The sequence below is a fragment of the Triturus cristatus genome, chromosome 6, assembly GCF_964204655.1.
Source record: "Triturus cristatus chromosome 6, aTriCri1.1, whole genome shotgun sequence".
Taxonomy (NCBI): Eukaryota; Metazoa; Chordata; class Amphibia; order Caudata; family Salamandridae; genus Triturus; species Triturus cristatus.
In genome coordinates this window covers 1,019,975,778-1,020,003,297 of record NC_140589.1, presented here as the reverse complement: position 1 = coordinate 1,020,003,297, position 27,520 = coordinate 1,019,975,778, and the positions used below count along the sequence as shown (strand labels likewise).

Sequence of the window (27,520 nt, the reverse complement as noted above, 5' to 3'; positions counted from 1 at the left end):
TAAAACGCTCGCAATTTCACACGTATTTGACTAATCTCGGAATAACCCCAGAAGTCTTTTGATATAATAACATGCTGAATGCAGTTGCTTGGCAATAAATCACGTATTTGGAAACTGCGGCCAGGGCAAACAATGTGAATGGACCTGGATCGGTCCTTAGGTTCCTGAAATATTAATTATTAGTGAGAATTGAGATCCACAGACTGGATCCTAAGACCTTGGATCCTATGATTTCTTTTAGTTGTGATTCATTCTTCCTGATGAATGCATGTGACCCAGAAGGAAGTTTAACACGCAGATACGTGTCAATACACTAAAGAAGGTTGTTATTTTCCACTTAATATAGCTCAACGACTCACACCCACAGGTGTATCTCCGTTCTAGGCCCTCACATAAGAACCTGCAACATACTAAAACAGCCAGGTCTTCCTCATTTTTTTTTTTTTTTTTTTTTACTTTTAGAAAATCTGGACAGCTGTGGAGATGGTAAGGGGGTTGATTCCATGCCAAAGAGGTGGTAAAGGAAAAAGACCTGCCGCTGAATCTGGAAGTCCTGATGCGGATACGGAGTGCGCAAAGTGGCCGTCCCTCCTCACCTCAGAATCCAAGCAGTAATGCTTCGCGAAAGTGTGGCGGGAGGCCCAATTTGCGGCATTACAGATGTCCAATACAGGAACACCCCTGGACAAGGCAGAAGACGACGACTTAGCCCTGGTGGAATGAGCTCTAATGTCTACAGAAGGCTCCTTACCAGCCAGGGAGTAGCATATCTTGATGCACAAGATGATCCACCTGGATAAAGTGCGCTTGTGCACTGCCTTGCCCTTCATACGACCAGCATATCCAACAAAGAGCTGATCATCTTGACGGAAGTCCTTTGTTCTATTCAAATAGAAGCTAATCGCCCTCTTTGGATCCAAACGATGAAGCCTCTCCTCCTCCTTGGAAGGGTGAGGGGGAGGAAAGAAAGTAGGGAGGGTAATGGACTGTCCTAGATGGAAGGGAGTTACCACCTTTGGCTGAAAAACAGCCCTGGTCCTGAGTACCATCCTTTCAGCATGTATGGTCAGAAAAGGAAGCTTTAAACTCAAAGCATGGAGCTCACTCACCCTCCTAGCCGAAGTGATAACCACAAGAAAGACAGTTTTAAATGTCAGCAGTCTCAACGGACAACTATGCATAGGTTCGAACGTAGAACCCATCAAAAAAGTCAACACCAGATTTAAATCCCACTGGGGCATAATAAAAGGAGTGGGCGGAAACATGTTCGTAAGCCCCTTAATGAACCTTAAGGCTATTGGAGACTTAAAAAGAGAAGGCTGATCGGGCAAACAAAAATGCTGATAAAGCCAACAAATAACCTTTAACAGTGGCGCACAGCACAACCCTGCCGAGCCAAATGAAGTGAAAAACAAAACATTGGAAAGATGCGCTTTCAGAGGATCAATAGATTTCTCTTCACACCATCTTACAAATTTCAACCACCTGTAGGAGTAGATAGACTTGGTGGAGTGTCGCCTGGCAAATAAAATCTCATCCACCTATGAACAGGTTGCGCTGAGAGGGCAGCAGGTGAGACTTGGGTACATTTATCGAAAAACCCAATTTGTACAACAGCTGGGTTGTAACCTGCAGATTATGAAGCACCAGCTCTGGCGACTCTGCCTTCAGAAGTCAGTTGTGCAGGTAGGGGAAAACTGGAATCCCTGACCTCCTGAGATGGGCAGTGTGAGAAAGTGGCTCTGTATATACTGTTCCCTAATAGGTACAGGGTGTACAGAGTCCACAGTCCCCCAGGGTTTGACAGAGGTTAAAGTTAGATATAACCTTACTCTCTAAAGTGGTAGCTTGGTCGAACAGTAAGGCAGTATCAGAGGACAGTGTAAAGCATTTGTTGTACACACTCAGTCAGCAAATGGTCTCACACACTCAATAACTGAACTCTAGGCCAATGATTTATATATATAAAAAAATATGTTTGTTTTATTTTAGAACCAACACTTGGATTTAAAATATACTTTCTCAGCATGAGATGTTTCATATAAATACTTTTGCAAAATGCAATAAACTTTTGTAAACAGTTACAAGTGGTTGCAGTAGGCAACTCTATTTTTTTAAACACAACAATACATTGAGCTCAATGGTAATTCAGGTTATTTGTAACAGATTACTTTTTAGATTACTTTTGGAATTCCAGGACTGGATCCTAGATTCAGCCCTGGGTCAGTACTCAGAATCAAGTGATGAAAGTCGACTTAATTACTGTAGTGATTTTTAAACAATATTTAGCTATTTTAAAAGTTGACACTTAGAAAATATTTCAAAGGAAACATGCAATGATTCCCTATGGAAGAAAATTCAGGTTACAGGTACAGTAGGTTCTCGTTACTTTTGTAATCCAGTACTGGGTGCCTAGACTCAGTACTGGGACCTTTATCCAAAACAGGTAAGTAATTACGTTTTCAGATATTATACGATTTTTGAAGAATATTTAAAGATTGCAGAAATCGACACTTAGAAGAAATTTCACAGAAAAACAGTCAATGGATTCCTATGGAAGAAAATTGAGTTAAGGGTAAGTACAGTTGTAAGTATTTTTCAGAGTCAGTGCTTGGCACCGAGATCCAGCACTGGCAGCTCACCTAAGAGCAGGTGAGTAATTTCGTTTTCGTTTCTCGGCTGATTTTTGGTGAATATTTTAAAATTTGAAAAGTCCACACTTGGAAGAAATTTCCGGAAAAAGCCAGTCAATGTTACCCTATGAGGAAAATAGAGTTTGCGGTTTAAGGGTAAGTACTCGATTGGCAGAGTTGAGGTTCTGGGCATAGACTCAGGGGTCCCCCAGGGTCAGGTAGGTAAAGTTGGTTCACCCTCAGCGGCTCTAGGGCAGCCGGGTGCAGAGAGAGTTAGGCCCAATGTTATCCTATGAGGGATAGGGGGGCCTTGGTTGGTGGCTGCTGACTGGCAAGCCACGCGGCTGTGGGAGCTGAGCTCCTGGTCACTTACTCAGGGCAAGTGGGTAGGTATAGAGTTTTCACTGCCAGGGCCACTCGGGCGGCTGGGTGCAGAGTACTTTTGAGCCGTCGGGCGCTCAATTGATTTCAATGGGAAATCTCCGGTTTAGAAAGACTGCAAGCTCGGGGACGAGGACTCTTCAGGTACCAACACCACTTCGAGAGGTAAGTTGGGTAGTTGGAGGATAGGTAGGTACCCCGGGATTGGGCACAGGGGGCCGTGGGGCGCCGCGTGCAGAGGTGCCTTTTGGTGTCGGGAAATCTTACCCTCTGTTGATCGCGGTTGGGGGGGCACCTTGTTCTGAGGCTGCAGGCTTCTTCAGGAGTGTCGAGGGAGGTCCTTGGGTGCCGGACTCGGGGTCACAGTCGCCGTGGGGTCGTCCTCAGGGTCTTTGTTCACTCCGGCACTGGCCAGGCTTGGCTGGTGCAGAGTGTGCTGGGTTCGCGGTTCCGGGCTGCTGCCAGGGATTAGAAGTAGGTTTTGAGTAGAGCCTCTACTCATGGGAGTCCCAGGGGCTTAGAGCCAAGAGGTAGCCAGGTCCTCCGGGGTTTGTGAGGTTGCTGGCCACAAGAGATGCCGGGTTGGAGCAGGAGCAGGTTCGAGGGTCGACAGGCTGGTAGGGCTGGGGCCAAAGCAGTTGGTGTCTTCCTCTTGTTAGCAGCTGCAGGACAGGTCTTCTTTCTTCTTGCTCTTCTTTGTAGTTTGGAATCTGGAATAGGAAGGTTCAGGGTGCCCCTAAATACTAGATTTAGGGGCGTTACAGGTAGGTGAAGGGCAGGGGCCAATGGGTCGCTGTCCTGGGGTGGGTACACCCCCTATCCTGCCTCTCTCCTGTGGGAGGGGGGCAGGAGCCTAGTCCTGATTGGGCAAGGCTTCCCATCTTCAAGATGGCGAGAGCCCGGAGATGTGCTTCACCTCGCCTCCCCCACCTGAGGGGTGAGGTTGGCAGGCTGGCACATCCCCTGTCCTTATTTGGGGTTTCCGGCCAAGCTTCCCGCCAGAGTGGGGGGTTGCAGTGGCCTGGGGAAGCTCACAGAGGCGGCATGCCTTTGAAGCTTCCTCCTGCTCATCCTGGGGGAGGAGATTTGGCACCTCGCACAGGATGTGCATTGTTGCAGACCCAGGAGAGCAGGGGCTCTCCTACCCAGGGGTCCAGCAACATGTCTGCTGTGTGGCAGCCTAGGCAGCCTCAGAACAGATGTGGATTGTAGGTTTAGGTTTCAGGGGCCCGCTCTAAGATGTCCTCTGTGGTGCTTTGTACATTAAATCACACACTGGCATCAGTGTGGATTTAATGTGCTGAGCAGTTTGATACCAAACTTCTCAGTCTTCAGTGCTGCCATTATGGTGCTGTGGAGTTCGTGTTTGACAAGCTCCCAGCGCCATATACTCTTAGCTGGCAGCACTGCACTTACAGGACCCAGGAATGGACCTGGGTACTGTAGGGGCACAGGGCTCCTGCCTCTGTGCCCACACCACTGGCATAGGGCACCCAGCTAGAGGGGTGGCTGATGTATGCCAGGGCAGTGTAGGTTGTGGGCATGGCACACAGGGATGTGTGCCATGTCGACTCGGTTTTGTCTTGTATCCAGACACTCAGCCTGCAAGAGCAGTGTGTGTGTGTTAGGGTACAGGGCCTCTAAGGGTGGCACAATGAGTGCTGCAGCCCTTAGAGGCCTTCCCTGGTCACAAGGCCCTGGGTACCTAGGGTACCCTTTACCAGGGGCTGACATGTGGCCAGGGTTTGCCAATTTGGGTTTTGGCTGTTAGGCAGTTTTTTTAGGGAAGAAACACAGGCCCTGGGCACCAGGTAGGCAGGAGCCCAGGGCACAACAAGGAAAAGTGCATCAGCTATTAGGCAAAAAAGGGGGGGGGGTTACTGCAACAGAAACCCACTTTCTTACAGGCAGCCACCACCGCCATCTCCTTGATGAAGACTCGAGGTGCTGTAGTAAGATCAAACGGAAGGACCGCAAACTGGTAGTGTTGTGACCCAACCGTAAAACGGAGATACTTCCTGTGCGACTTCAGGATTGGGATGTGAAAATATGCATCCTGCAAATCGATGGATACCATCCAGTCCTCTTGTCGCAGCGCCTGAAGAACCTGCGCTAGGGTGAGCATCTTGAATCTCTCCTGCTTGAGAAACAGATTCAAGATCCTGAGGTCCAGGATAGGACATAACCTGCCATCCTTCTTGGGGATCAGGAAATACCGGGAATAGCATCCCTGACCCCTTTCCTGCTCCATTATCACCTCTATTGCACCTTTTTGTAACAGGGTAAGAACCTCCTTCAGAAGGAGAAGCAAATGATCCTCCGTGCAAAATCCCTGGCAAGGAGGGAAAGGAGGAGGGATTTCCCCGAAGGGAAGGGCTTACCCATTCTCTACAAGATCTAAAACCCAAAGGTCCGAAGTGATTAATTTCCAATCTTGTAGAAAATGTGTAAGCCGACCTCCCACGGGACCCACATGATCCAGGATGGCGGATCTAGGGCTGCTTTCCTGCATTACCAAGAGGGGTCGGGAAGTAGAGGAAGAGGGTTGACTCTGCCTTTACCCCTGTAGCCCCTATACAAGCGGTTCTGCTGCTGTTGCTGAGGCTGTCTGGACCCACGAAAGGAAGACTTCCCAAAGCCACTGTATCTTTTATAACCATAGCCTCTGGACTGAGTCTACAGACCCAAAGATCTCGCCGTTGCTTTACTGTCCTTAAATCTCTGCAGGTCAGAGTCCGCATTTTCACCAAAAAGTTTGGAACCATCAAATGGCAAATCAATAAGAGCAGCCTGCACGTCAGGAGAGAATCCAGAAGATTTTAACCATGCTTGCCTCCTTGTTGCAATAGACGAGCCCATTACTCTAGCAACAGAATCCGCTGTATCCAGGCCAGACTGGATAACCTGGCGAGCAGCCGCTTGAGCATCCACCAACACCTCATTCATATTCCCCTTGTCCTCCTCCGATAACTTAGGGAGAATCTGTTTCGCAGAATCCATTAAAGCATGAATATACCTGCCCAAGAGACAAGTGGCATTGGTAGATTTTAGTGCCATACTGGCAGAAGAAAAAGCCTTTTTCGCAGATTGCTCCAACTTTTTAGATTCTCTGTCTGCAGGAGCCTGCGAAAACGCCCCCGATGATTGCTTCGAGCAAGAAGCCTGCACCACCAGACTTTCAGGAGAGGGGTGAGCGGAAAGAAAAAACGGATCTCCAGGAGCAGGCCTATACCTATTTGAGACTGACCTCGAAACTGCAGGAGCTGAAAGAGGATTGTGTCACACATCTAGTATTGGCTCAGTCAGAGCATCATTAAATGGCAACAGTGGCTCAAACACCGAAGATGGAGAGTGAAGCACTTCGGTGAAAAGGTTAGATTTCCGCAGCCTTCCTAATAACGGTATGATATGGAGCAACAGTCCCAATCTGGAGAAGTTTCAAGTCCACTTGCCTCACACAAGTCCTCAAACACATCATCTGTGTCATACACCTGTCCTTCCTCCCTCCCTCTCTTCAGCTTGGTACTGCTCCTCTTCCAGTAACCTCTGCGCCTCTCTCCTCGAACGCACCTTCGGTTGCGGCGTCGCCATACGCGGCGTCGACGGCTCCAGTAGCGGCGAAGTTGGATCCATAGCCGGCGCCGATCGAATCCAAGAGGCTTCACCAGATGGAGCCGGAGACTGACCATACGGCGTCAACATCCTCGGAGCCGGAACAGACCAGGACGTCGTCGCTGGCATGAATGGCATAAAGGGGGCCTGAGGATACTGATGAGGCACACCCAAATTATATGCCAAAGGACCCATGGGACCCGAAGGTGCTCCAGAGGGGTACGAGGCTCTGGCGAACATGCCATACATAGCATTAAGAAAATGCGATGGATCAGAACTCTGCGTCGGAAACTGAGGATAAAAAGTCGGTTCCGATCGAGGTACCTCTGCAGTCGGAGCTGCTAGAGCCACAGGTGAAACAGCCGGAGCCGAAGAAGCCTCATCAGCCAGATTCGTGGGTGAGAATATCGGCATTGTCACCTGCTCTGGAGTCCCCTTATAGGAATGAGATTGAGCCGGAGTCACCTGAGGAGACTCTGAAGATGAAAGGGAAACAAAGTCCTTTTTTTGACGTCGAGGAGCAGGAGAAGAACAATAGTTACTTAACGGGAATCTGTGGTTCTCCAGTATTGGTGTCTTTCATAGATTCACATGCCTGAGTCATTCCCCGTCGTCAGAGTGGGAGTCCCACGGTACATAAAAAAGAAATAATTATGCATATAATCACCAAAAAGCCTTGGTAACACAAAACCAGGAAGTAAAGTAGCCCTAAGCTACAAGAAAAAAACTTCCGCACTTATGACTATCAAAGTCATTATGTACAGTCCAAACTGCAGCCAATCAGGCGACAGCACCCACCAGAATGTTCTCCTCAGAGGCTCAGGATCTCAGATTTTCTCGCACAGGAGTGAAACCAAAGTATAACAGCCTAAATAGCCTCTGAGGGGAAGTGGGCGGGTTGCATGTGAATCTATGAAAGACACCAATACTGGAGAACCACAGATTAGAGGTAATTATTGTTCTTCTCCAGTATTTAGGGTGTCTTTCATAGATTCACATGCCTGAATCAGTGTAGATAGCAGTACAGAACATAATGCTCATAACACGCCCCTTTTGTACCATAGTAAATACACATCACCAAAATGTATAATCATACATAAATACATCTGTGTTCAACATATGCAAAATAATTTCAAGACATAGAAACAGTATGGAATAAGCGTCTTATAGAAAAGAGCATAGTGGTGGAGGGCGAACAGAGGCTCACCTTATTTGAAAAGATTGAGGAGAACAGCTTGTCCCACTGATGCATCTGCATCGCTTGAGGCTTCCAAACAGTTGTGCTTAGTAAAAGTGTGTCTGTTGGACCAGGTTGCCGCTCTGCAGATCTGATGAAGAGGCACACCGGCAAAGAGAGCGGTAGATGAAGAAATTACTCTCGTAGAGTGCGCTCTTGGGGTTGCCTGCAAAGGTCTTCCCGCCTGTTCATGGCATAAACAAATTGCAGCAGAAATCTAACAAGCTATGGTTGGTTTGGAGACCGAATGTCCTTGACGTATCCTACCATAGGCCACAAACAGTTGGTCTGATTTACGTATTGTTGCTGTCCGTTGTAAATAGAACTGGAGACATCTTCTGATGTCAAGGGAATGCAAGGCCCTTTCTGCAGCTGTGAGCGGATTTGGGAAGAATGTTTTTTAAATTATTGGTTCATTAAGGTGGAAGTCCGCAGGAAGGTGGGATTAGTGCATAGCACTACTGATTTTGACAAAATTGAAGAAAAGGTGGAATAATAGTGAACGCTTGAAGGTCACTGACTCTTCTTGTTGATGTCAGAGCCAATCGCAAAGAAACTTTCCAAGAAAGGAATTTTAAGTCCACTTTATGAATAGGTTCGAAGGGGTGCCGCATAAGTTGTGTAAGCACTACATTAAGATGCCAAGATGGAGGTGGACGTCGAATAGGGGGAAACATCCGAAACAACCCCTTGAAGAATTGATGAATGACTAATTTAATAAAGAGAATTAGATCCATCCTGCCGAAACCTTGAAATCGCCGCCAAGAACACTTTCAAAGTAGAATGGAAGAGGCCCGATCTCGCCAAATGAAGGAAGAACGGTAAAATTTGTTCTGGTTTTGCATGAATCGGGTGTATATTGACAGATTGACACCACATGCAAAGCCTCTTCCATTTTAGCTTGTATGTTTTAATAGTAGCAGGTGCTCGAGCATTAGCTAAAACTTCCTGACAGTCCGCAGGATTATTTAGGTGTGCGAATTCAAGGTGTTGAGGAGCCATGCCGCTAACCTTAAAGATGCTGGGTCCGGGTGACCGATCCGTCCATTCTGGATGGACAGAAGGTTCGGTATTGGCTGAAACTGAATGGGATCTCACTCCGAGAGGAGGAGAAGTTCGGAGAACCAGTATTGGCGAGGCCACCTGGGAGCAATGAGTATCATGCGGCAAGGTTGTTTCTTGATCTTGCGGAGAACTCGTGGAACCAACGGAATTGGAGGAAAGGCGTAGGCATACATCTGCGACCAGTTCATCGAAAACGCATTCCTGCATGAGTCGTTGTGGGGAACTCAACTTGCAAAGGATGGGCATTTGCGGTTCTGGCTGGTCGCAAACAGGTCTAGATCAGGGTGCCCCCACTCTCGAAAGACTCTGTTTAAGGTTGGTTGATGTAGCTCCCACTCGTGGTTGGATATTGTTTACCTGCTGAGGGAATCCGCCAGAACATTGCCGACTCCTGGAACATGAATGGCTGAAAGGCTGATCTTGTGACGAATCGCCCAGTCCCAAATCTCTTGAGCTTGTTGAGCTAGTAGGGCTGACTTCATCCCTCTCTGTTTGTTCAAGTAATGCATTTTTGTAGTATTGTCCGTTCGAATTAGTACTGAGGCTCCCCAAATGATGGTTCGAAATGACTTCAGGGCCAAGAAAATGGCTCGCAACGCCAGAAGGTTGATATGCCACTTCTTTTGCTGGAAATTCCATTTGCCGTTGACCGTCATCCCTTGAAGGTGCGCCCCCCATCCCTTGAGGGAAGCATCTGTGGCTACAGTGAAATCTAGCATTTCGACCAGGAATGCACATCTTTCTCTTAGGTTCTTTATTTGATTCCACCAATGAAAGGCTTCTCACATCCGATGAGTGATGCGAATGATGTCGTCGAAAGACCCCGAAATCTGTAACCATTGAAGGTTGAGTTCCTCTTGCAAGGGTCTCATTCTGTAACGGCAGTTGGGTATCAATGGGATGCAGGAGGAAATCATCCCCAGGAAAGACTTGTACAAACGGACTGAAACGCACTCTTTTGACAGCAATAAGAGAGCTAGTTTGCAGATCTTGAGTTGTCTTTCTTTTGAGACGAAGGCCTGAGTCAGCAAAGTGTCCAGTGTGGCTCCCAGAAAGGTCTTTCTCTGTGATGGAGTCAGATGAGACTTTTCAAAATTTATGGAGACCCATAGATTGGAACAGTAACAGACACTTCTGAACATGTGCGTTTGTGGTTTGAAAAGAATTTGCCTTGATAAGGCAGTCGTCCAAGTAAGGGAAAATTTGAATTCCTTGCAGACGAAGGTGTGCGGTCACCGGTGCTAGGGCCTTTGTAAATACACAGGGTGCTGATCGTAGACCAAACGGAAGGACTCTGAATTGAAAGTCTCTGCCAGCCACTCTGAACCGTAAAAATGTTCTGTGTCTGGGTAGGATTGGTACATGAAAATAATCGTCTTGGAGGTAGAGGGTGGCCATGTGATCCCCCGCCGAAAGCAATTGAAGGATTTCCTGAAGTGTTAACATTCGGAAAGATAACTTTTTCAGGTATTTGTTGAGGGCGCGAAGGTCGAGAATGGGGCACCATTCTCCCGACTTTTTTAGAATCAGGAAAATTCTCGAATAAAATCCTGTTCCTCTTTGTAAAGGAGGAACCTTTTCGATTGCCCTTTTTGAATCATCAGATTTATTTGGGAAAAAAGCTCCTTGAGATGAGCAGGAGGTGGTCCTTTGGGAGGAGAGTTTGGGGGAATCTTTATGAACTCCAGAGCATGGCCTCTGGCCACTATATCCAGAACCCACTTGTCTGTTATAATTGCGGACCAGTTCGAGTAGAAGTGAGATATTCTTCCTCCAACTTTTGACTGGGAAAACGGCAGAAATGGTGGCAGGTAGCGGATCTCATTGTTTTTTATTTGAATCCCGTCCACGATATGAGGGCTTCCTTCTTGATTGTGAGTAGGATTTACCTCGCTGTACGTATGACTGCTGCCTGTAGGGTTGAAATCTTTGATTACCTTGAGAGGTATGATATGATCTTTGCTGATTGTAACCTTCCCTGTTGGAGAAGGATCCACGTCCTTTAGCACCTCTAAAGGACGACTTCCGAAATTGAAGGCTACAAAGAGATCTCACCGTCTCCGTGTCTTTTTTTAATAGCCTGAAGGGCCTCATCGACATGTTGGCCGAATAGTGACTCCCCATCAAATGGCATGTCAATAATTTTGGTCTGGACCTCTTAGCGAAAAGATGTAGATTTCAGCCAACCTCGTCTCCTCAGTACTGCTGCACCCGCTGTCTGAATCCTGTGGATGCAACATCCACGGCTGCGTCAATGATTTCCGCAGAGGTACACTCCTTCCTGTAACATTTGAGGCCTCTGACTTGGAAGGTTCTGGCAGCATGTTAATGTAGGGGGAGATGTCGGACCACATCTGCCTATATCTCCCTAATATGGCTAGAAAATTTGCAGCACGGACAGATGTCGCAGCCAAGGTGGAAACCTTCTTTCCAATCGAATACAGCCGTCTGCCATCCCTATCTGGCAGAGCGGTTATAGGCGAAGAGGGGTTCCTGGCCTGTCTCTGCGCCGCTTGGGCGATGACAGAGTCCGCTTTTGGCTGACCGATGAGGCATGCAGGTGAATCACTTGGTGCCTTATATTTTTTGTCTAACCGAGGCAAGACTGCAGGAAGAGAATTCGGTGCTGCCATGATCTTCAACCCTTCCTTCCAGATGAAGTCTATGATGGGAATTGTCTTATCTGCTTTCGTGGTTGGTCTTTAAAATCATAAAGAAAGCAATCATCTTTCTTTGTCTCCATAGGTATGAGAAATCTTTTTGTCGCCCTCTCCATAAGGAGTTGAAAACCTCCAATGTCTACAGGAGGAGAGTCCACGGGAGCTGGAGCTGACGGTGATGGAGTTTGAATTTGGTATTTGTCCCATTCCGAAAGAACAGACTGATAATCCACTTCTCCCTCTTCCCTGTCATCGTCTGTGGTTTTAACATCATGGGAATGACAAGATGGTACTGGAGAAGGTGGTCTAGGAAATCGTAAAGAAGCTACAGGAACCCTTGGCATGGGCGTTGATGGAATAGACTCCACCGATTCAGATGGAGGAAAACGACGATAATAGTCTTGTAACATATACTGTAAATTATTAAGCAAGTCCAAAGGCATTTGTGCTGTGGGAACCGTGACAGTAGCTGGAGCTTCAGGCTCAGGAAAAGGTTCTTCCTCCTGGTCGTCATCTTGATATTTTATAAACAATTCCGACGGACTCCTAGCAGTGCGGAATCTGTCATCCATTCCTCATTCTTCTTCTTCTTCCTCCTCCTCCTCAGAATCCAGTAATTGCTCAGGCAACTTCAATGGGGAAAGAGCTTCCAAAGAGGAGCCACGACGTTGTAGCAAAGAAGCCGCCATTGTAGGCAGGGAGGAGGAGGCAGTAGCCGATGTTGCAGACCAAACTTGCAAATCCGTGCAAGAAGACAAAAGACGCGTCGACGAGTGTGCCGTCGACGAGATCGTCGTCGATGGAGCTGGCGTCAGGAAAGTGAGTGTCGATAAGGCAGTCTTCGTCGACGAGTAGGTCTTCGTCGACGAGTAGGTCGCCGTCGACGAGGCAATCTTAGTCGACGAGTAGGTCGCCGTCGACGAGGCAATCTTAGTCGACGAGTAGGTCGCCGTCGACGAGGCAATCTTAGTCGACGAGTAGGTCGCCGTCGACGAGGCAATCTTCGTCGACGAGTAGGTCACGGACGACGAGTCAGTCTTCGTCGACGACGAGTCAGTCTTCGTCGACGACGAGTCAGTCTTCGTCGACGACGAGTCAGTCTTCGTCGACGACGAGTCAGTCTTCGTCGACGACGAGTCAGTCTTCGTCGACGACGAGTCAGTCTTCGTCGACGACGAGTCAGTCTTCGTCGACGAGGTGGCCGTCGATGAGGTGGCCGCCGAGGCGGCAGTCGTCGACGAGATCTTAACCCTTGCCGTCGATGGAGCGCTGACGAGAGACGAAATGTCCTTCGTCGACGAGATGGGTCGAACAGCAACAGAGACCAGCGTCGACGGAGATGAAGCTGATGCCATGATCATCTTGGGTCTCGACGGCGAGAAGGTAACCATCGACGTAGAAGTAGCGTCAACGATGATAATCGTCGACAAAGGATCCGTCGACGACGGAGCTTTTTGCTGAGGTAAATCTTTCTCAGGAAGTTTTTTTGATGCCAGAGGCTTTCCAGTCTTTCTCGGGGGCGTAACAGGCTTAGACTTTGAAGGTGGAGAAGCCTTTTTATAAGAGGAAGTAGAAGGCAAGCCGGAGCCCTTAGCAGGCTGGACTTTTCTCGAGACCTAAGCCCCAGGAGATGATAAATCTTCCTCAGCCATCCTCTTTCTAGAGGACATAGATGAACCAGAGGCCACACTTTCCACTTCAGATAAAGGGTTATCCTTGTCCTGGATCTTCTGTAGCCACAGAAGTAGGCGCCCTTCTCTATCTCAGAGGGTCTTCTGAGGGAAGGTCCTGCAGATCTTACAATCCCTCACCTCATGATCCGGATTAAGGTAGTAAATGCACTTCTTGTGGGGGTCTTCTGAAAATAGCCGGAGCTTCCCACAAGATTCACAAGGCCTAAAGAGAGACCTCTTAGAAGATGACATTTTGAAGAGAAGCAAGGAGTCTCCCTTCACACGACGTGCAGTAGAAAATCTGAGAGCCTGAGCCTCTGAGGAGAACATTCTGGTGGGTGCTGTCGCCTCATTGGCTGCAGTTTGGACTGTACATAATGACTTTGATAGTCATAAGTGTGGAAGTTTTTTTCTTGTAGCTTAGGGTTACTTTACTTCCTGGTTTTGTGATACCAAGGTTTTTTGGTTATTATATGCATAATTATTGCTTTTTTATGTACCGTGGGACTCCCACTCCGACGACTGGGAATGATTCAGGCATGTGAATCTATGAAAGACACCCTAAATACTGGAGAAGCCGACCGACACCACAGACTTCGACGACAGACGTCGAGAAGCATGTCTCCTCTTCTTATGCTTCTTCTTGGAGTCGCGCAATGTCGAAGACCTGGACTTTGACCTTTTTTGACCCCTGTTTTATTTTCTTGCCTTGGCCCCGTAAAGTTTGGCTTCTCGCTCCTTTAACGCCTTTGGATTCATCATCCTGCACGAAGAGCATCCCTCGACGTCATGGTCTGAAGATAAGCACCAAAGGCAATTCTCATGCAGGTAAGTAATCGACATGTTTACTGCATTCTCTGCAGGGCTTAAAGCCTGAATTCCTCGGGCTAGACATGACAAGAGAAGGAAAAGATACAATCAAAAATTCAAAGTATCAAGATGAAGTAAGGAGCGTCCCAGAAAAAAACGTTAGCGTCGACAGCGCGGAAAAAAGGGAACTGACGTCATCACGCCAATGTGGTCTTCTTATGGCTTAGGTGACGTCATGCGGAGCCGCGTGCGGAGCCATGATGCTGAGACGACCTCGTCTGCGCGGAGAGCTAGGAAAAATTTCCGTGGAATGCTGGCGCAGGGGATATTCATAAGGTGAGGAATCCACAGGCAGATGTATCCATCAGAAACATGTTTTCTCCATGTTAATTTCCATAGGAAACTTTAGACACGGCTACAGCCGGAACTGCTGAACGGAATTCCACCAAAGGTAGCTCTTGGTTCAGAAAGCACTTTTTTTGTTAAATAGTGTAAATCCATTCAGTAGTTCCTGAGATATTTAAACATTTCTCAGATATACAACTGGGGAAGCGCAGGATCAGCGAACCCTCCCAATCTCGTGACTGCAATCAGATTGGCTTTCAACACTTCAAGCCAGGAAGTGTTTGCAGCCATCTTGTGACTCGGTTGATCCGAGTCACAAGAAAAAAGGTTTCTAAAAAAAGTGAAAAAACTTGAAGGGGTTGCGGTAGAAACACCCTGACTCCCTAGACCTGCTCAGAGGTCCCCACTGAGACCCAAGCGCTTTGTTTCCTTTAGGCCCAGGGTGAGCTAGGTCCTGGGGGCAATTTAAAAATTAGGATGCATGGCTTATCCACTGAATGCGAATGCGGGTAGGGGGGTTTACGTGGCCCCCCCTGCAGCCCCGGGGACTGCCACCTCCCTGGGGCGGTTTGTGAAATGCAGGGGCCACGCAACCACCCCCCCCCCCCGGTAGCCCCAGGGACTGCCACCTCCCCGGGGCTGTTTGTGAAATGCGGGGGCCACGCAACCCCCCCCCCCCGTAGCCCCAGGGACAGCCACCTCCTTGGGGCTATTTACATAATTAAGCATGTAGGGCTCCTCATTCCCCCCACCCAGACCCAGGGGCTATGTTCAAAATAATGTGCTACTTTGCAAATTGGAGGGGGGCCGCCCCCCCTGCAGCCGTAAATGGCCCTGGGGACCGCCACCCCCCAGGGCTAGCTCCACTTACGCCCCGGTGTGCCAACCAACCCCGACCATTCCCCAACCAAGAGCGCACCAGGAGGCGCATTTGCAGAGCGGTGGAGTGGGTGTGTCCTGCGACCACCTCTCAGCAATCCCACTATGTCGGGTTTACTGGAGGTAACAGGTAGGATAGTTGGCCCCCAGCAGTGAAGTGGACTTCATCCCCCAACCAAGACTGGTGGAGAAAGGGGGCATGGCCTGTTATCAAAACTACGCAATCCTGCTCTGTGGTACTTACTGGAGGTAGCAGGAGGGGTAGTTGGCCCACAAGGACGTCCTTGGGGCAAACTACCCCTCGCTACCTCCAGTAAGTCCCACACAGCGGGATTGCTAAGAGGTCTCAAAGGCCACGTCCCCCTTTCTCCCCCTCTCTGCAAGTGTGCCTCCTGGCACACTACTGGTTGGGGGATAAAGTCCACTTACCTCTGAGGGACCTTGGGGGCCAAGAAGCCCTTCTGGTACCTCTGTTAAGTCTTACGCAACGGAATTCCTGAGAGCTAGTCGGAGGCCTAGCACCCTTTCTACACCACTCTGCAAATGTGACTACTACTTTAAAAAACTAAGAAATTAACAGAAAATCAAAGGTTACACAGACATTATAGTGAGGAATTAGCATTTAAAAAACCTTAGAAAATCACTGAAAAACCACAGGTTACAGGTATGTTAAAGTTAGGCTGAAATTTCACTTGAACAAAACCAGAGAACTATCAGCCGTTATAATTAGCTGAGCCAACTATAATTCACCCCCCCCCGCAATGCAATGCTGATGACGTCACATTTTACATCACTCATGACATGATCATTGACATCACTGATGACATCATCCACATAATCTTTGATGCACCTACTCACTCCCCAATATAAGCTTTCATTCACTCCCTCCAAATTTCAGACTACCATTCTCGAAACCATAGATGAACCAATACCAGTACGTACATACCAACTCACTAATTCATAGGTCTACACACACATACACTCACCCATATAGCCACTCATACACCCAATCACTCACTAATACAGCCACTGATATATCCCCTCATACACCCATACACACACACACCGCCACTCACCCATACAGTTACTCACACACCTAGTCAGTCACCCAAAGAGTCAATCACACTGCCATTTACTCACCTAAACACTTATAAACACACCACCTCACGTATTCATACAGTAGATACTAACACATACTTACTCCCTTATACAATCACTGATACAAGCACACACTCCTCCATTCAGCCACTCTCCCACTCACTCTCACATACAGTCACTTATATACGCTCATATATACTGCCTTTCACATATGCAGTTTCTCACCCATATACCAGACATCTATTCACTCACCGACACAGCCATATGCACACTCACTCACCCATACAGCCCCTCGCAGATGCACTCATGAACCCATTCACCCAGTGAATCGCCCACTCACACATCCATGCAGGGAGTGTCACACCCACCCAGGAACCCATACAGGTACTCAGACAACCAATCAATAACCCATATAGACACTCATGTAGCTACGCACTAACACATGCAGCCACTTACACACCAACTGACAGACTGATACAGACATTCATACAGATTAGTCACTCACCCATTCATTCACCGAGACAGTGCATTGCAGGGGCTCAGCTGACTAGAATGGCTGAATTTCTCCGGTTTTGTATGAGTGAAATGTCAGCCTAACTAGAACGTCCCTAAAACCTGCGATTTTTTTCGGTGAATATAAACAAACACGTACACTTACTAATGTCAACAAAATGCACAGATTCTTATTGTAAATAAAACTTTCATCTTCCAACTTTCTCCATTTGGCAATCACAGGAACACAATTTTTACAGAGGGAGATAGTTCCAGTTCTCCAAAACAGATTTCAAGATCAGTTATCACAATACCTTAGCCTCCTGGTTTTTGCTGCCTGTGTCAATGTATCCTCCGAGTAATCAAAGATCATGTGCCCCCCATTGTCAGACACAGCATTTTCTGAAACCAGGATAAAAAATAAATATGTAAAGGAAACATTACATACCATTAAAGAATTTACAGTAAGAAGCAAGTATTACAAACTGAAGACTGTAATAGAACCATTGACACAAACAAGATCCTTCATAAACAAAAATAAAACACACTAAATTAGTTTAAAAAAGAATCCAGGGATACCCTGTTACCAAACTCATCTGGGACACTCCGAAAGCTTTTGACATACCAATATCATGTTTTCCTAGTGATTCAATCTATTTCACCACCAAAGACCAAAGCTGTCCATTCTGCATGACCCACTGACCAGGCACCCTTTTTCTCAAACAAATGCTTAGTGACTGTGCCAGCCAGAATTTCACTAGTGCCACCCAAAAGCTTGTTGGGTCACCCAGTTAAGTTCAACTTGTGTGAGAAAAATCAGAATTTCCATCATCCATCAGCCTTCCCTGATGGCGAATCCCGGGTGGCCACCCTCACATCACATGTAAGTGGTGACTCAGCAGCCTGGGTGGTACGCTCAGCTGGAGGCAGCAATCCAAAATTATTTGATTGGGTGAATTTCAAGATGAGTTTGTAAGTGTCTACGATCAGTCCTAAAAAGAATTGTCACTAGACCAAGAACAGCTGCTAAAGTTCAGTCAGAGAATTATTATGGTCACATTTTACTCAGTTAAGGTAGCCAACAGGCTACACGCAGCACATTATTAAACTCCTTATTAAATAGTGTAGCTAGAAGAGGCCTAAACTATGTCATATGATGTTAGAAATGGGATTTCTGGTTGGCTAAGGCTTGCGCCAAAGTCAGGCAGAAACCACCACTCTAGTCAGGGCAAGGAAGTTACACGCCAAAGATAACCCCTGCTCACCCCCTTGGTAGCTTGGCACGAGCAGTCAGGCTTATCTCTGAGGCGATGTGTAAAGCGTTTGCGCGCGCACCCAGCAACAACACCCAAGGCCCACCACAAAGGAAACTCCACACAAGGTATTCTATAAAAATAACCTTTGTATTATACACAACACATTAGATAAAAACACACACTTTACAAGGTGCCAACAGGCACGGGCAGAATTTACAAGGGATTATGTACAAGACAGGGCCACCTGGACCACTGTCAGGAATTAGCACTTTTTAGATATTTAGCACACAAAATATATAAAATCACTGTAGCACAAAAATAATATGTATAGCACACAACCAGTACTTACTGGTATCGGGGAAGTACCACCTACGTAACCCTAACTACTTTAGGAGACTGTCACGCAGGGAACTAGAACCTCACTAGCACCACCTGTACTAGGAGAAAGCAACAACCACCTACGTATCACAATACCTGTAGGGGCAATAGAACGTTACCCATGATGCCTAAAACATTCAGAGGTGTAGAGCAATGGCACATGACGCATCAAAACACATTCAGAGGTGCACGGAAGGAACACACATGATGCATAAAACATTCAGAGGTGTAAAAGCAATGGCACATGATGCATCAACACACATTCAGAGGTGCAAGGAAGGAACATTTGCGCAAGACTCCACATGAGCCACCACCTGTGGCAGTCCCTGGGCCAACTGGCCTGGAAGGGGCTAGGGCGCCATGCGTTTAGTCAAGCTGCGCCAGTCAGAAGGTCAATTATCCCCACCTAAACGTTGCAGCTGCCCACTAAGTGCTGGGCAGCTGTAGAACTGAGCGTGGGCACCACTGTGCCTGGGAAAACAAATATGGCCTTTGTGGGAGCCTCGGGGCTCTACACAAACCTTCTCCCACTGGAGCGCACTCGCGCTCGGTTTTGATCAATGAGGGGCACGTTGGAGCCTCCCAGGCTCGAGAACCAACGAAGAGTACTGACCCCAATTATGTTGGAGTGGCCCGCTGCCTTCCGGGGCCGCTCTGGTCACACAAAAGGGAATGGCCCCCGTATACAGTGGAGCCTCGTAGGCTCTGGGACCCAATCACTGCCCCCTCAGAACGTTGGAGCCTCACGGGGCTCGTAAGCACTGCCCGGGTGCTTTGCGCAGGCACGACAGAGATGCCCCCACTGGTGGAGCCTCACGGGGCTCGTGGACACTGCCCCCGCACCCCGAGCACATGCGCGGAGTCCCCCAGCCCTTTTAAACACTCACCGGGCTGTTGCTCTGGGGACTCCTGCGTCGTCTCCTCGTTCTCTCGGCTCCGGGCACAGGAGGGCTCCCGCTCCTCGGGAGTCCTCTTACTCGCGTCAGCACTCCGGTCGGGGCAGCAGCGTCTCGCTGCCTCGCGTCCTCCTTCCTCACGGTCCAGCGCGGGGTGGGCTCCCGCCTGGATCTTGACTTCCCCGAGCAGACTGCAACCGCGGCGCTTGGTCGGAGGCGGGGTAGGCTCCCGCCCTCCTTCTCTGAGTTCCGGTTGTCCCGGAGGCCCGCCCTCAGCCGCCTGACTTCCGACTGAAGCCCGGCCGCGGCGGTGACGTTCCCAGCGGCAACGAGGGGTAGGCTCCCTCGAAATAATCGCAAATAAGCGGGGTGGGCACCCGCAAGCTGAATCCAAGCGCTTCACAGCGCTATAAGGTGAGCCAGCGCTCGCAGCGCTGCAAGGCTCAGAAAAGCGCTCCCAGCGCTATCAAGATAGCAAGCCCAGGGAAAACAGCGTGCACAGCGCTCCCAAGTCCAGGAAGCGCTCCCAGGCGCTACAAGCAATGTCCAGCAACCAAAAAGGTCCTTCAGAGAGCAGGGGGCAAAGGCTGGGCCCAGAGCCAGCTCACAGGGCCCTCCAGCAGGGAGGCAGTCCCCAGTGGCGGTCTCTCCTGGCGCCCAGCAGCAGCAGGCCCCCCCTCAAGTGGATCCTGGAAGAGAACAACATGTAAGGGGACACAGCCTCTTTTTATACAGTACAAGGCTTTGTCTAAGGTGCAGGGAAGGGGCGAACCAGTTCCAACAGGTTCCTGAGCACTTTGTTTTGCTCAGCCCCTCTCCCTATTCACTGGCAGGGCTAGGGTCATTAGACGCACCACAGGGGCCGGCGCCAGCATTGTGTGGGGGAAGCCCTGTCCTATTCAGGACCCAGGTACATTCCTCCCCAGCCATTAACATGCTAACTCCCCATTCACCACTGGGTGACTCCTCCTGACTCTGGGGAATTCCCTAGTCCGTCACCTGACCTCCCCAGCCAATCGCCAGACAAGCCACACATTTCAGACTGCACACTGAAGTGCCCACTTCTAGAAGTGGCACTCCCACACCAGGTACATGCACGCCGCACACATCAACGCGCAGCATTCACTCACACGAGTCCGCACATACCAAACACGGGCCTGCACACCCCACGCATCAGGAACTACCGGGACACATACATCCCCCCATGCATTCCTATGGGAGGGCAGGCCAACCTCAACACAAGCACGCACTTTACCCTGAGACACAGCGGTAAAGTGCGCAGAAACCAAAATCCATTACACCAAGTCACCCATAAAAAGCAAAAAGTCTCGGGGGTGAACCTGCCAGAAGGGCCAAGTCCAACATATGATTTGATATAGATAACGAATATATATCTAATTCTCGGTCTTCTCTTCTTTTATTGACATGTACATTCTGCTATGGTTCTTTATTTTTACTGACAGGCCATACACCATGAACCATTTATTATAAAGCTCTTTGAAGGAGCCATCCATGGACTTGTGTGCCTTTTAAATATACTTGGAAATTTGAACCTTGTGCTCTCAGGTTTGGAGGTGAGTTGGACTCATTTGAAAAGAGGTATGATGCCTTTTGAGAGACCACGCTGAGGTATGGGGGGCGATGGTGGTATCTTAGAATGTTTATGTCGTTGGTCCTGAGCAGTTTAACTCTGCATCTCCATTAAGAGATGCTAGTTGGTACCAATATCTTGGTGCGTTTTTTTGTTATAGATCCTACAACACATGTTCACTTCTGATTTGAGGTTGATCGCGTTTTGGAACTTTATACCTTTCCACTACATACCATATACTGATTCCTTAGCCAGACATTTCTGAGGTGAGAATAAGTAAAACTCTTCTATTTGTATGCCATCGTGTCTCTGTGGTAACCCTTTCATTCCGATTCTTTCTACTTGGGTTTTCTCTCTATTTTCTAGTCTGTATATAGTTCTGTATGATGTACTTTTAGGTCCTTTTTGTTATAATTATGTGTGGTGTCTATCTAGGTATAATTGATTTCACTGTATAATAGCATTGGACTGTTCATATTCATGTCTTTATCCATCCTAGTTATACCTGTAACCTGTGGTTTTTCAGTGAATTTCCAAGGTTTTTAAAATGCTAATTCCTCACTATAACGTCCCTGTAACCTTTGTTTTTTCTGTTAATTTCATAGTTTTTTAAAGTAGTAGTCACATTTGCAGAGTGGTGGAGAAAGGGTGCTGGGCCTCCGAGCAGCTCTCAGGAATTCCGTAAGACTTAACGGAGGTACCAGAAGGGCTTCTTGGCCCCCAAGGTCCCTCAGAGGTAAGTGGACTTTATACCCCAACCAGTAGTGTGCCAGCAGGAACACTTGCAGAGTGGGGGAGAAAGGGGACGTGGCATTTGAGACCTCTTAGCAATCCCGCTGTGTGGGACTTACTGGAGGTAACATGAGGGGTAGTTGGCCCCAAGGATGTCCTTGTGGGCCAACTACCCCTGCTTCTACCATGCAGTAACAATGGTGCTACAAGATGCCATCATACCTAACAAGCGCATGATTGAGCGGACTGTCAGCTGACAATCTGACTGAAAGAGGCAGCACTAAAAAGATTGTATTCCAGTGGGATTAAGATAAGCTTTTCTTATCACAGGGTTTAAGATTGCCCCTAGAAAGGGTTGAATCTGTTTTGGCTGTACATGGGATTTTTGTATGTTTATAATGAATTCCAGATTGTGAAGTAAATCCAAAGTTCACTGTGTGTGAGAAAGCAATGTTGTTTGATTGAACTCTTTATCAACCAATAGTCTAGGTAAGGAAAGACGTGGATGCTGCTCCTTCTTAAGTGAGCAGCAACCACAGCCATACATTTGAAGAAAACCCTGGGTGCGGTGGTGCCCCCAAAGGGGAGAAATTTGAACTGATAATGCTGGACACTTACCACACAACTTAGGTAAAGTCGATGTACTGGGTGGATTGGGATGTGAAAGTAGGCATTCTTCAAATCCAGGGCAGTCATGAAGTCGCTTTTGTGAGCAGAGGTATGACATCTTGAAATGTAATCATGTGGAAATGGTATGATTTGATTTATCTCTTGAGAGACCGCAGGTCTGGGATGGGCCTGAAAGACCATCTTTTTTGGAATTAGGAAATACAGTGAGTACACCCCATACTTCTGTGGTGGTATGGCATTGGCTCCATGTCACCCTTTAAAATAGGGATTTTACTTCCTTTTTCAGAAAATGCAGATTTTGAGGGGAGAGGGAGTGTGGGTATGGTTGGTGGTGTTGTAGTGAGCTCCTGCCTTTGTTCCAATAGCTAGGACCCACTGGTTCGAAGCGATGTTGCACAATTGTGGTAGTAACCTCTGCAGTCCTCCCCCAACAGGTATTGCATGGTCAGGGTGCAGGGCAAGGGAGTGATTGTTTGGCAGGGATGGCAGACTTAGCCACTCCTCTGCCTATGGTGTTATTCCCTCTGTAGGGCCCTCTAAAGTACCGCCTAGTAGTATGGGTGTGTTGTTGTCTTTGATAAGAGGTGTGTGCCTCTGGGGAGGTGGTCTTGGAACCTACGCGAAACTCTGTGCTGAAAAATAGTCAGAGGGAACGGAGATTGTAATGTTCCCATGGCTTTGGAAGGGTCTATAAGAGGCTGGCTCAGTATATAGGGTCCACCTAAGGTGAAGTACTGAGTCCAGGTAACCCTTAGTAATAGTGTTTAGGTCCCTGAAGACCAGAGCTATCAAGGAGTAACGGTGGAGTGCACCTAAGGCTTATTCAGGAGGGTGTAAAGCAAGTGCATTTACCACTATAGTCCGTCATTAAGCTTTTCACACAAGAAAGAACCACACCAGGTGAGTATAAGAAATAGGTAAGTAGCATAGAAAATACATAGGTCCCAACTGGGGGGCCAAACTATATACTAAAGTAGTGGAATGCGAGGTAAGTACCAAAATATGACTAGTACCCAAAGATGTAGGACCCCAAGGGAAACAGAACCACCCAAGGTGACTAGCTAGGGACTCCTAGGCACCCGGGCGCAGAATGTTTACACCGGGTCAAACATTCATAGGACAACACAGGGTCAGTCGGAGTTGGATTTTCACAGTTCTAGGACCCTTCCCAAAGAAACCACTTGGATCAAGGAGGGTTTGAGAGACACCCGTGGATCACCCAGGAACCAGGAAACCTACACCTGGGAGCCCAGTTGCATATTTATTTATTTATTTGAAAGGTTTTATATAGAGCTGGTTAGACCCGGAGGTATCAGAGCACTTTATAGGAGTATCAGACCATAGTTGCAGATTACATCTTTACAAAAGTACCTTTTCAAAGCGGAGATGTGCTGCAGAGCTGTTTCCAGTTCAAAAAATTATTAACTTAACAGTTTTCAATAATAAATCCAAACAAGCACCATGAGGCTTTTCACATCCCAGTATTCTGGTAAAATCACTATGGACTATGCTAACAAACACTTTCTGTTAACGAGGTGCAATGCTAGTCTTGCTGAAAGATACACTTTTGGCTATGCCGGGGAACCTCTCATTGGCATAGGCTCTGCAGCCTTCTGGCTTGCCATTATTTTACAGAGTCTGTTTTTCATTCTGGTATATGTAGGCAATCCCTGACTCATACCCTGGCATACAAACTGGCATCCCTGGCTGTAAGAAACGGGCCATTAGTTGTGTGGCCTGCACACGTAATGGGCCCCCATTCACCCCTTCACTGGGAATCAAATCCCCCATTATAGCGCCTGAACCTCTCAGGGTAGTGAAGCAGAGCAGTCCAAGGCCTACTCAGAGAAGGTGGTGTGGGCTAGGAATCATCGTTCGCTGGCACACAATAACACTCAGTAAATGACTGTCCAGTGTGTGCTTTTTCTTTGAAAAATTTAAAGTACCTTTATTACACACATTGGGATGAAGAAGACGCCAATGGAGGTTCGTGGAAGATCAGCACCTAATGAATCTTGTGGACCAGGACATGGGTTCCAGACAAGAAGAATATGAAAGCAGAAAGGACAGAGTCCAAACCACCTGGAGGTGACCAGCAGGCACAGGAGCACAATGCCAGCCGTTGTTGGAGATTCTTGCTGTAGCATGGTGAGGTTGAAGCAGCAGCTGTCGAGTCCAGAGCTTCTCCAGGTGGTCACTTGATTCTGGCTTGTTGAATCTTGGCCCCTGGGAGTATCTGACTGTCTAGGACAGCTGAGCAGTGTTCCTGACCCCTCTTATAGGTGGGTTACCACAGAAGAGGTCCTTACCCATTTTAGGGTTACCCAAGGGCGGGTCCTTAGATGCATCCCGACGACAACTTCAAGATTTGACTGCCTGTGGTCTGAAGACTGTCCAAAGACTCTTCTGTTGGTGGACACCGGAACTCTGCTGTTCTTTGAGCCAGGACCAAAGAAAAGACTTCTTCAGTGGGAAGATTCCTGCTGCATCTTCGTCCCTATGATTCAAGTTCTGCAACTCCATGGCCATGCATCCTCTGACTCACTAAGGACTCAGTTTGCTTCCAAGCTAGGAAGGAATCTCCCTTGATGTGAAGGAGTCAATTCCCTGCATCCACAGGCACCTCTATGAAGACGACTGGTTTGCTGATCCTGTTGTCCCAGGGACAGCGCCCAGCTCTGCAACATAGGTGGTGGTTTGTTGGTTCTCAAGAGGCCTGACCAGTCTTTACTGCTAGTGGGGTGACTGTAATCCCTCTCCAGCCGATGTGAACCCCCCTCCTTTGTATGGTTTCACGCCAGAGCGGGAGCCAAGGGCTCCTGCACGGGGTAAACTTTTTTTATGCAAGGCGGGCACCAACGGTGCCTTCAATGCAGTGTGGTGGTGCTTGGAAGCGCCCCCACCATACCTAATTCTAAAGGAGAGGTGGTTACACCTCTCCTTTGCAGGAAATCCTTTGTTCAGCTTCAGCTGCCTGAGTTAAGCTCATCAGCAGGAGGGTAGAACTCTGTTGAGGGTCAGCAGCAGTGTGGTCTGGCAGACAGACCCTGTAAGGCTAAATAGGTAGGTATTGGGGGGTCCTCCAAGGATCCCCAAGTACATGGCATCACACAACTAACACTGGAATCAGTGTATTTGCATGATTCCAAAATGTTTGATACCAAACATGATCAGGTTCAGGGGAGCCATAATGTAGTTGGACATCTCGACCTGCCTGTGTCCACTACATATCTTATAATGGCTGTCCTGCACGTTACAAAGCCCAGAGAATTAAGTCTGGGGTTTGTAGGGGGGTACTCACACACTTAGAACCATGCTCTCTGGCATGGGAATGAAGGGCCTACAGTTGGGGTGGCTTTCATAAAAGTGCATTGACCCGGATATAAGGGAAAGCTTATATCGAAAGTGAAAGGTGCAAGCACTATTTCATGCAGAGTGCAATGGCAGCTCTGCAGACAGTTTGTATGGGCTCCCATGGGTGGCATAATACATGCGGCAGCCTATGGGAGACCCTTGGTGTATCCATTCCATGGGTACTTCAGTACCATAGATTGGGGGCATATAATTGTACCCCAGTATGCCAATTGTGGGGTGTACAAGGTACTTACCATAGAATTTGGCGGTAACAGCATTGCCTCTTGATCCCAGTCAACTACAAACACACTGACACCAGGCAAAAAGTGGGGGTATCTATGCCGGAAAGGTCCACCTTCTTAGATAGTCTTATACTTTTTTCCAGCATCTGATCAGCTTGAGGGCTGAATAGATGCTCTCCATCAAACGGCAAGATGATCAGATACTTCTGAAGGAGTAGTTTCTTTTCTGTAACTCCAGTTCTGTAGTAGGGGTATCTCGGTTATAGTCATAATCTAGTGAATAGTCCCGCCCATTTGCGCGGACCCCGGAGCAATAAAAATAATCTCTTAAATTGTCAAGCCATGCAGACCTGCAGCTACACTTAAGAGAGAATTCAAAGACAGATAATGCAGCCTATATCCACAGGCTACACTGTCCAGTACTTCAACTAGAAAATTCCACCAACATCCACAAACAGCACTGCCTGCCCAGCTTTTTCCACAGAGAGAAACCTGCCTCCACCAGCAAAAGCCTCTGGAATGATAGAGAGGGAGGAATGGACAGACAAGCCCCATAGGCTGCCATTATGTGGCTCAGAACAGGATACTGTGCCTTTAAGAAAACTTTCCAGAACTTTTCCAGTATCCCTGAATGCACAGCAGGTCCCTTCTACTTTCAGTTCTTTTTGAAGGCGTAGCACGCCAGACCTGTAGCATTCCTTATATTAACATTCATCTCTCCACCGGGGAGGCGGGCGGGCGCTTATGACTATAACAGAGATACCCCTACTACAGAACTGGAGTTACAGAAAAGAAACTACTCCTTCTGTAGTAGGGGATCTCTGTGTATAGTCATAATCTAGTGAATAGAATGGCAAGCCCATCCCCACACAAAAACGGCGGTGGAGAAGATTACAAAATAATACCACTACTGTGCGAACAAATTTCGCAGCGAAGCCTGCCTAACCTGAGCATCTGCCCTGGCATCCGTGTCCAGACAGTAATGCGCAGCAAAGGTATGGACCGACTTCCAAGTGGCCGCCTTGCAGATTTCTGCAATCGGAACATTACGCAGCAAAGCAGTCGTGGCAGCTTTGCCCCTGGTGGAATGAGCCTTAGGTTTACCCCCTAATGTCTTATTAGCCTTTTGGTAACACAATTGTATACAGGACACAATCCACCGAGAGATGGACTGTTTGGAGGTAGCAAGACCGTTCCTGACTGATCCATAATTGATAAACAATTGGTCTGACCTACGAATATCTTTGGTCTTATCAAGATAAAACTTCAACACCCTCCTAACGTCCAGGGAATGTAGAGACCTTTCCGCTGGAGAAGAGGGATTCTGAAAAAAAACATAGGTAAAGTTATGGTCTGGTTGACATGAAAATCAGATATAACCTTAGGAAGAAATTTAGGGGGAGTACGCATAACAACCTTAGCAGCATGAAATACAGTATAAGGTTCTTGGCAACACAACGCCTGAAGTTCACTCACCCTGCGGGCCGATGTAATGGCCACTAGGAACGCCGCCTTCCAAGACAGGTGCTGTAACGAAGCCTTGTGAATAGGTTCAA

General features: G+C 47.9%; 1 protein-coding gene across 1 annotated transcript in view; it reads right to left on the bottom strand.

Annotated features, from left to right (window-relative positions):
• Positions 1 to 27,520, bottom strand: part of BUB1 (BUB1 mitotic checkpoint serine/threonine kinase) — an 850,308-nt gene that overhangs the window by 272,959 nt on the left and 549,829 nt on the right. The window contains exon 24 of the mRNA XM_085611813.1: positions 17,200 to 17,287. Within this exon, the coding sequence (XP_085467939.1) occupies positions 17,200 to 17,287 (88 nt within the window). The remainder of the gene's footprint in view (positions 1 to 17,199; positions 17,288 to 27,520) is intronic.